This window comes from Vicia villosa, linkage group LG1 (genome assembly GCF_029867415.1).
Source record: "Vicia villosa cultivar HV-30 ecotype Madison, WI linkage group LG1, Vvil1.0, whole genome shotgun sequence".
In the NCBI taxonomy this organism is placed as follows: domain Eukaryota; kingdom Viridiplantae; phylum Streptophyta; class Magnoliopsida; order Fabales; family Fabaceae; genus Vicia; species Vicia villosa.
In genome coordinates, this window is record NC_081180.1 from 88,270,580 (window position 1) to 88,281,376 (window position 10,797).

At 34.7% G+C, this 10,797-nt stretch overlaps 2 protein-coding genes across 3 annotated transcripts; one reads left to right on the forward strand and one right to left on the reverse strand.

Moving 5' to 3' along the window:
• Window positions 1-1,971: 1,971 nt before the first annotated feature.
• On the forward strand, window positions 1,972-5,564 carry LOC131643469 (probable serine/threonine-protein kinase WNK9). 2 transcript variants are annotated; one of them, XM_058913689.1, is made up of 7 exons: window positions 1,972-2,174; window positions 2,276-2,313; window positions 2,412-2,639; window positions 3,099-3,319; window positions 3,428-3,585; window positions 3,662-4,052; window positions 4,145-5,564. In XM_058913689.1, exons 1-7 carry the CDS (start codon window positions 2,100-2,102, stop codon window positions 5,155-5,157), a joined length of 2,124 nt encoding a protein of 707 aa, XP_058769672.1. In that variant the 5' UTR covers window positions 1,972-2,099; the 3' UTR covers window positions 5,158-5,564. The 2 variants fall into 2 exon arrangements, with proteins under 2 accessions (XP_058769672.1, XP_058769673.1); XM_058913690.1 differs by lacking the exon at window positions 2,276-2,313 and having other exon boundaries at window positions 2,034-2,174.
• A 1,581-nt stretch (window positions 5,565-7,145) lies between these two features.
• Window positions 7,146-10,437, reverse strand: LOC131643470 (pentatricopeptide repeat-containing protein At2g22070-like). The gene has a single exon (XM_058913691.1). The coding sequence runs from the start codon at window positions 10,307-10,309 to the stop codon at window positions 7,961-7,963; it is 2,349 nt and encodes a 782-aa protein (XP_058769674.1). The 5' UTR covers window positions 10,310-10,437; the 3' UTR covers window positions 7,146-7,960.
• Between the last annotated feature and the right edge of the window lie 360 nt (window positions 10,438-10,797).

A 10,797-nucleotide genomic window follows, 5' to 3' on the forward strand; every position in this document is an offset into this window, starting at 1 on the left:
CCACTTCTGATATAAAGTGTTCAATCTCAATTTTTTTAAACAATATGAGAGTTTGAACCTATATGTGTATTTCAACCTATATTTGTATTTAAAAGGTCGTTAAAGAAACTTATATTCTTTATGATATTATGATTGATGGATTGATTCATGAAGGTAAAGTTATGTACGAAAGCCTTCACATTATGCTGTTGAGTAATTATATGTTTACACTAAACACTACACCATACATTTATACGATTTTGTTTTTTTATTATATTTAATAATTATCTTTTCACTCCTTTTAATATAAATTAATTAACACATGTCTTTCATGTATTTCATATGGTGTAAGTATAAGTGTAAGAATTTTGGTGTGTGAATAGCAATTCTCTACGTTGTTACCTTGCATTAAATCTATTTGAAAGTATTCAAATTATGAATTTTTTTGTCAAGAAACACCAATTATCAATTAAAGATTGACTTTTAAAAAAAAAAGTTAAGAGTAACTTTTAAACAATTTTCTTAAAATTACATTAAAAAAAATGATCAAGAGTCTCTAGTTAGTTTTGAGTCATTATCAAATTTTAATAACACAAAGCTAATCCACTTCCCATAAATGCAAAAACCTAAATTCCCCTCTTGTGATACAAGCATAGAACACCACATAAAATGTTAGTTAAGGTGTTGCATTGAGAGAGTGATGATGGTTTTATTTTACAGCTCGTGATGAGATATAAAAAGAGGAAACAACTGAGTCAGATGTTGTCTGCCAAGTATGGTGGGAATATGAGCCATCACTCTCCTACCTTGTGAAATCTTTGCCTTCTTGTCTAGGGTAGGCCACTTTCCTTTTCATGGACACTATTTTACCTCCATACAAATTATGTTTTTAAGAAATTAATTCTTTTATTTTTCAACTAACATTAATTATGTTATTTCAGTTTTATGCATAAATTAATATGACATGAGTTATGTTTTAAGTTACTATTATGCCAACAAATGTTTTCTAAGTTATTAAAAAAATAATTCATTCTAAAACGTCGTTAATTCAACTTTTGTGATCATGTAAAAAAAAATTAGAAGTAATTTTTAGATTTCATCTTAGAGACTCAACATTTTATTCTTTTATTATATTATTTGAGGTAGGACTTTCACACATTCACATTTAATATTTAATAAGAAATTAAAGGTGATAAAATTGATCCGACTCGTTAAGCATCTATGTCTTTTCTGTGTTTTTTTAGGATAAAATAAAATTTTAGACTTGCATTTTTTATTATGTCTGTTTAGTTTCGCTCTATTTCTGTAGGACTTTACAATCGTGAACATTAACATAAAATTTTATAATTTTTAAGCTCAAAAGGTACAAAGCCCACATATCTGTCCCCTCTCCGTCTTCATTTTTTTTTTTTAGAATGGACTAAATTTTTAGACTCACATCCTCAATAATATCCGTCACACCCAATCTATTATTTTAGGTTTTTACAAGACAGAAATAAACGTGATAGACATGTCCGTTTTTCATAGGAGAATCAACTCATCTAAATTTGTACTAATATTTCTTTTAAAAAATTATTATTATTTCTTAGGCATTTATCACAATTATGGAATGGAGAGTGTATTTAAAACAAATAAATCTCTCACATATGACATAATATATTAGGAATAAGAAAAAAAATCATGATTTCGAATTCAATATTAAATATATAATAGTGTTAAATCTTTTGAGATAAATTTTTTTTTTATTCTTTCAACTCAAATGATTATATTATGTCTTGCGGGCAAAATTACCTAGTTTATACGAATAAAAAATACTATGGATAAGAGAGAATAGTAAATTTAGGAATGATAATTTTATAAAATAGTTAAATATATATTAATTTATTGATTTTCTAAATTCACTTAAAAAAAACTTAAACAAAGTATTTATTTTAAAAGATAAGAATGAAAGTTACTAATTAATTAGTCATCAAAAGTTTTCTTTTCTATTTAGATTGTAAAAACTACCAACTTCTTTCTCCTTTAATTTTCTCATTTTCTTTATCTCTCTTGTGCTCTCATAAGATGAAGTGAAAGCCTCAATGCAAAGAAATAAAACCAAAGAAAAATAAAAATAAAAGATGAATGTTGCAGCAAGCTTTGAGGCAGAAGATTCTGAGTTTATAGAAGTTGATCCTACTGGAAGATATGGAAGAGTACATACATACTCCACTTTTCTCATCACCTTTCTTTAAACTTTCATCACATGCATATATTCTTTGTTTTGATTCTGTATTTTGTATTGCATGTTTAACAGTACAATGAAATTCTTGGCAAAGGAGCTTCTAAGACAGTGTATATAATCATATACTTAAAATCTCCTTGTTTTTCCAAAACAAAATCTTCAACTCCTTTGAGGTTTTTGTGTTCATTTTTTGTTGTTGTTGTTGTAGATATAGAGCATTTGATGAGTATGATGGAATAGAAGTGGCATGGAATCAAGTAAAGCTTTATGACTTTTTGAAAAATCCTCAAGACCTTGAGAGGTTATACTGTGAAATTCATCTTCTCAAGACATTGAAGCATAAGAACATCATGAAGTTTTACACTTCTTGGGTTGATACTACTAATAGACACATTAATTTTGTTACTGAGATGTTCACCTCCGGTACTCTAAGACAGTAAGCCTAATCCTCTCTTTAATTGAAGGATCGTTTAGATAAATAGCTTAATTAAGCACTTATAGGATAAGCACTTATCACATAAGTACTTATGTGTAAGTTATTTTTATAGAAAAAAGTATAATAAAGTCATTGTTTCCATATATATAGCGGTGTTGGTGTCCTATAATTCTTACATTATTAGTGTTGGAGTGTTTGTGTTCGTGTTGGAGTCTTTGATTCATAGTCCAAAAGTTATTTTCACCTTATTTCCATCAACTACTAGCTTATAACTTAATGAAAATAAATTGACTTTATTGTATCTTTTCTTATAGAAATAGCTTGTACACAAAATATTATAAGTCCTTAATTAAGTTGTTTATCCAAACAGGACTTTTATTCAACTCATTTTAGCTCCTTCTTCTGTTTTTGGCTTGTAATGTGAGTGTGCTTATATTCATTCTGTTGTCTATTATGCAGGTACAGACTTAAACATAAAAGAGTTAACATAAGAGCTGTTAAGCATTGGTGCAGGCAGATTTTGGAAGGTCTCCTCTATCTCCATAGCCAGGACCCACCTGTGATCCATAGAGATCTCAAATGCGATAACATTTTCATCAATGGTAACCAAGGAGAAGTCAAAATCGGTGATCTTGGCCTCGCTGCAATTCTCCGCAGATCGAATGCTGTTCACTGTGTTGGTATGTAAACCAGAATTATTTGTTTCCTTTGAATAAGTAGATTATAACAAGCTCTATATCAGTTTAATACATTGTATTTGCTTATGTTTCGGCATTGATTCACTTCAGGAACACCCGAGTTTATGGCTCCGGAAGTGTATGAAGAACATTACAACGAATTGGTTGACATATACGCTTTCGGAATGTGTATATTGGAGATGGTTACCTTTGAATATCCTTATAGCGAATGTAACCATCCTGCTCAAATTTACAAAAAGGTTGTCTCGGTAAGAACCTCAAAATAATGAACAAACCATCAATTTAGTCTCGCAAGTATCACTTGTTTTCATGCTTATTATGCAGGGGAAAATGCCAGAATCATTTTACAAAATAAATGATCAAGAGGTTAAGCAGTTTGTAGAGAAATGCTTGGCAACTGTTTCCCTTAGGCTTTCAGCTAGGGAACTCTTAGATGACCCTTTTCTCCAAATTGATGATTATGGATCTGACTTGAAAGAAGTTCAGTATCAAAGAGGTTGCTATGAAGAAACACCAACGATTCGACAAACTGTGAATGGAAGTTATAGCAATAACTTAATGAGTTTGTACACTGATAATTCTGGTGGTTATCAAAATGATTTTGATCTCTTTGATTGTGAAGAGGATGATAATTTGGATAAAGTTGATACCTCGATCAAAGGTAGGAGAAGAGATGATGGCGTCTTTCTTAGAATCAGAATACCAGATAAAGAAGGTTGGTCATGGCATTAATATTTCTCGTTTCTTATTTTCCTATTGAACTTGTTTTAGTCTTTTAAGTTTTAACTACTTCATCCCTCTAAATAGGTCGAGTTCGAAACATCTACTTCCCGTTCGACACGGAGACTGATACTGCATTGAGTGTTGCGTATGAAATGGTAGCCGAGCTTGACATAACTGACCAAAATTTAACAAAATTAGCGAATATGATAGATAATGAAATTGCAAATTTGGTACCGGGATGGAAAATTGGACCAAGAATAGATGAAGTTTCAGAAGCTTCAAGTGCAAGTTTCTGTCTCAACTGTGCTGCAAACAATACCTTAGTTGATTATGTATCATCGAATAATCCATGTGCCAAGAATCTTCAATTTTTCCATTGTTCTAAAAACGGATGTGCCGCGGTTCACGGCCGATTCGAGGAGATTACGTATCAATACGAAGGGTCTGCCAACACTGCTACAGAAGCTGAACCACCAAGTCAATCCAATGGCATTCATTATGCTGATATCTGGGGTCAGCGAGACGAACAACAGTCAAATCATGAAGGATTGAAAGACATTCATTGCGACGATTCTCATGAGAAATCTAAACTATCACTCATAAAAGAGGATGAAGAGGAGAATAATGTTGATGCAGATGACCAAATTTATCTTAATACCAAAAAGCCTCCTTCTAGCCCTGCAGCTTCAGAATGTTCATTATTCTTGGACTACGAAAACGATATAAGGCATGAACTTCGATGGCTCAAAGCAAAGTACCAAATGCATTTAAGAGATCTTAGAGGCCATCAACTAGGTAGTAGTACTAAACCAAAATCTACTTGCACATCTCCTGAAACTATAAAACTAGAGCATGGAAAAAATGGATTTCTGAGACCACCAGCTAAATTGCAAAACAATAACTCATTATCGATAGACGTTGATGCTGCAAAGTGCAACACTCTGAATGACCAAATTATTCCAAGTATTGCTTGTGATACAAGTCAGCTTAACAATTCTCAACAAATGGTCACGGCCAAGGATTTCTTCGCAGGAGCCTTGCTTCCAAACTCGCTTCAAAGGGCAACCTCGCTTCCAGTCGATGCAGTTGATGTCTAGATAGAATCTGGAAATATGTTTTCTCATCAGAAGAGGGCACCAGCGTAAAAATACTTATAAGGATCACCTTGTTTGTAGCGTAGTACATGTTTGGATTTGCAGTGAATTTGGCGAAATCTGCGAAATCATGTTGGCACTGTGGTTTTGGATACACTTTGGTTCCGCTAAGATCACCGTAAATCCAAACACCTTGTCAAAGAGGTCACTTGACAAGGTATGAGAAAATGTCAGATGTAAATCATAGTAGACTAACAGAATCACATAAATGTAATCAAGTTTTTCTGCTATATAGTATAATGTTTTCAAGAGGCTAGACTTAGTTGATAATATCATGCTTTATTTGATTATATTATGACAAGTTTTTCTTTAATATACAAGTTCTTATCTATTTATTTATGTTAATTTTTTCCTCTTGCCTACTAATTGAGGAGCTAAGTTATATCAGGAAAAAAGTGGACGTAAATATCCTCTACATACATAATCATATATTTGTGCAATTTGGATAATATTATCAAGATTTTGAGATAATGTGCAGTGTTGAGCAAAGTAAGAAGACTTGTGAAAACAGCTAGCAGAGCCATGTGGTTTTGCTGCTACATAGAAATATCTCCTAATTAGTTGGTAGATATATTCAAAGGAGTGGTAGATATTGGCAAACTAAATAAGTATGTAGATATTATTATTTCTGTTCATAGTATCTCCATTAATGTTGCTCTGAAAAGCAGAGATGGGTCCACTCACTCCCACTTGGCATCATAAAGTTGTTGCTTTATAATTCATTTAGGACACTTTACAGGTACACTTCAATTATGAAAACTGAAACTTACCAGAATTATGAAAACATCAATTACAAGTAAAGTTGTTGCTTTATCACCCATGTTAGCTCATTTCACAAGATATGAAACTAACCGAGACGCGAATTGCTAAGTTATAGTGGTCGGCCGCTGCTCTGCACTGCTCTCCCAGAATAGCGCCGCTATTTCCTGGAATTGATAACTCTGAAACCAACCATCATTTTACTGTGATGCAATTAGGACTGTTGAAAAAAACTTCTGAATTGAACCGAACCACTGAACTGAAGTTAAAATAACCGAGCCATTGTGTTTGGTTAGTGCACGAAAACGTGTGTTGCATATAATTCTAGAACCAAACCAAATAGCAAATAAACCGAAGCAAAACTGAAAATGAAAAATGCTAAAAACAAATTTAAAATCTTTTTTTATCAAACTATCTTCTAACAGTTTGGTATGGTTCGGAATTCCAAACCGGTATACCAATGTTTTTTGTTCGATTCAGTTTGGCTCTTGTGACTTTTTACTATGGTTTGGTTTTCTAATTGAACTATACAATGAAGAACTCTAGCTCTAGATGCAATGCAAGCAAATCCAACCTAATGCTTTAACTCCAGCACTAAAAACATGTTCCCTATTGTTTGTACGATAAGCAAGCAAATTCAAATTTGGATTTCATTCTGATTCTTAGACAAATCTGGTTTCGAACCGATTCAAGCGAAAAACCAGTTATTAATTTTAAACCGGAGTGAGCCAAATGAAAACCGACTTTAAGATAATAAACAAATTTTATTAAAATGGTTTTAAGAATCAAACTGAATCATATATTTGGTTCACTGTATTGATACTTGAAAAATAGAAAAGGTCGGAGTGTTGGGGAGAAGAAAACATAGAAGAATTTTTTTTTTTTTTTGCTCAAAATAGGAAAAATGTAGAGATGCACTGCCAATTGTCGGAGTTAATTTAACAACTCTCTATAAATAGTTTTTTAAATTCATGTTAACGTGATCTTTGCATGTTGCATAAGTTGTACCAAGGCCTCTAAATCTATTTTAGAGACTACCGCAAGGCCTTAATTTCACATGAATAGCACCAAGACCTTACGAATCTCATCTATCACTTTAGGCCTTAACCCCAATTAGGGGGATTAACTAAGACAAATTGAACCATTTCTTTGGAAAGAAGGTAGCCAAAAACTTGTATTGTGGGCAGAAAGTAGAATCCAATGAGCAAAGTACCAGACAAAGGTAGTCCATGTGGTAGCTTTTTAGGTGAATTATACAAAAAAAATACACCTGATAAGTTAGTCATTCGTGACACATCTTTACCATTTCTTTTTCTTTTTTTAAATTACATCCGTTTCAATATGTGATGAAGACATGATATACAGCAAACTGTTGTAATTCACCCAATAGAAACCACAAGTGAACTCAGGGAAGTGGTGTCCTACACCAGAATCGTTGGGGAAGCACCTCAGCTATGTTGAACATAATTCACTTGTATGCTCCTTTCTTATAGCAAGTAATGTTTTGTAAAATCCTGCTTGTAAAATCAGCAGTTGAACCTTAATTTTTCTTGCAACTTTCATCTGAATAGAGCCACCAACCCGACACCAATACGTGTTTTATGCTCCTCAATATGCTCCAATGCTCCTTATAGAGAAAATACCTAAAGCCTACCAACTAAAGTGGGTGACTGTCAACAAATACTAGTTCCAGATTACCTCAGCATCAATGAATATGAACAATTAAAAGTTAGAACCTTTGCAGACTAGCCTAAGAGTGTACACTGAATCATCTCCGAGTTGTTAATATGAGACTTCATCTGCACGATACATCGTAAGGGCATGAACAGGGACAAAACAATCAATTTATTGACCTGGACATTCTCGCATTCATTCACCTGAAACCATTTAGTATTCCTATTATCGTTTATGTTACTGTCGGGTCAATAAGCTTATAAATTACTTATCCCCGTGTGGTTGGATTCTAAATGAAATTCCACTGTTTCCTTTACCAATAATCCTGACAGGAACAAGAACCGTCCTTGAAATGATGAAATCGCGTGACATCTCTTACTATAATTTCTCTTCCCACTAGCTTAGTGATATATTTTATGGCAGAATGGCAGTCATTACAAACTCTAAGGTTCTTCATGATCCTCAGTGTAGTATACCCTGGACTGTTAATTAATGCAAATGCAATAGCCAGTTTTTCACTATGATGTCTGAGGATCTGTTCCTTCACTTCTTGCTCTAGGTCATGTAATACAGAATCAGTGTCCGGAGTAAAACCCATTTTCTTTATCTCTTTCCATATTTTTGACATCATTTTGTATATCGCATCTCTTTGTGGGTGAAGCGCATCTTCAACCCCAAAAATATGTACTTTGTTTTGGATTTGAACCCAACTGAATCCTTGTTCTTTCTTCACTTCCTTGACCTTCATTAACTTCCTAATCTTAGCAGCATCCTCCCATTTACCACAAGCTGAAAGAGTGTTAGCAAGCGCCGAGTAAGCACCGCTATTGTTGGGATCAAGAAGAAGCAATTTTTCAGCTGCCACTTTAGCCAAGTCTACATTTTTATGAACCCTGCAAGAAGACAAAAGCGAACCCCACGCTATAACATCTGGTTCAATAGGCATACTTTTTATAAAATTGTATGCGTCTTCCATCAACCCAGCGCGTCCAAACAGGTCAATCATGCATGCATAGTGGCTAGGGGTAGGTTCAATGTGATGAACATTTTTCATCAAATTAAAGTAACGCTTACCCTGCTCTACCAATCCCACATGCGTACAGGCAGACAAAACACCAACATAAGTAATATGATCAGGCTTTAAGTTAGATTTCAGCATCTCTTCAAACAGCTCTATGGCCTCGTTTCCCAGACCATGTTGAGCTAGAGCTATAATCATGGAAGTCCAAGTCAATGTATCCCTTTCAGTGCATATTTGATTAAATACTTTCCTTGCATCTTTAATACATCCAGATCTCGAATACATTGTAATTAAAGCATTACCCACAGAAACCGATGACACTTCTTCCAATCTTATTGCAGTTGCGTGAAGCTGCTTGCCATGATCCAAAGAAGCCAAGCTTGAAAAGACACTCAATACAGCTGCTAGGGTATAACTGTTTGGCCTTGTGCCTTCTGTGATCATTAATCTAAATAGCTCCAAAGCATCATTAAGTAAGCCATTCTGTGCATAACCTACAATCATGGCAGTCCATGCAATTACATCACGACGTTTCAACGAATCAAATATCTCTCTCGCCGGGTTTACGTCCCCAATTTTGACATAGCCATTCAAAAGTGATGTGAATGCTATAACATTAAGACTTGAAGTACCTCTTAATTCTACAATTGTTCGGGCAATTTCAACAGAACCCGACTTGGCATACATTGAGATAAGGGCATTCCCCAATGCCCCAGAGTTGTCAATTTCGGCTCTTACAATATATGCATGAATTTGCTTCCCAAGTTTCAAGCTTTCAAGATTAGCACAAGCCGACAAAACACTGCCCAAGGTGAACTTATCTGGCTTTAAAGATGAACTCCTAAACATATCAGAAAATGTTTCCAGAGCTTTGCTGTCATGCCCCTGATGACAGTAACCGGCAATGATGGAATTCCACGAGACAATATCTCGATCAGTCATTTGATCAAAGAGTGCAAGAGCAGTGTCAAGTCGACCAGACTGCATATGCATTGAAATCATAATATTCCAAGTTGATTTATCTCTTAGCCTCATACGATCAAAAACAACCTTCGCCATTAACGAATCACCAGACTTCGCATACATATTAAGCAACGAATTTGCAACCGGAACCACACCAGTTAACCCGAGTTTCACAATGAAGGAATGAACCTTCTTACCAATATCCAACGTTCCCGTTGCAACACAGGAGGCAAGAACATTAGTAAACGTGAACTGGTTCGGCGAAACTCCAGCTGATATCATTTTTAAAAACGTGTAAATAGAGGTATAAAAAAGACCCGTTTGGTTATATCCCACTATCAAGGAATTCCATGAGACGGAATCTGGTTGAGGAATTTCATCAAACAAACGGCGTGCAGTTTCTATGTTGCCCCCTTTGGCATAGGAAGCGAGAAGGGTGTTCCAAGAGAATGTGGTTCTAAGGGGCATTTCAGCGAACAGACGGTGAGCATCTGTGAAAGAGGCGGTTTTGGAATAGAAGTTGAGGAGGTTGTTCATCAAGAAGACGCTGAGGTGAAGGCCGTGTTTGATGATTCGAGCGTGGATGAATCTTCCGGTGGAGGAGTCTCGGGTTTTGATAGCTGATTGAAGAAGATAGACGTATGCGTCGGATTGGGAATGGGGTTTTGGGATCTCCATCAACTTCAGAAGTATTCACAGACATCAACCGTTAATATTGCAAATTTGAAAAAAGAAAATATGGGGTTTTGATACTTTGTTGCTGCTGTTGTTGTATTACAGTTTCCAAATATGGGTGGGTTCCTATAAACTAAGAGCATGTCATATTGTCATCCGGATATAGGGAGAATTTAAATTTATACAGCCACAGTAGGGTGGATAGGGGTGATCAAAACCAAACCAATTCAATAGAAAACCGCAAACCAAACCAAACCAAACCGAAACCGCAAAAAACCGCATTTGGTTCGGATTAGTTTGGGTCATCTTTTAACAAAACCGCATGGTTCGGTTTGGTTTGCGGTTTGTAATTTATAAACCGAACCAAACCGAATCAAACCGCATTATGTTACAACCTAACTTTTACTTAACTCACATCCAACCCAAACTTAAATCTATAATACCTTAACCTTATGATTACGAACAATTTTCTCATCCTTACACATGATTTT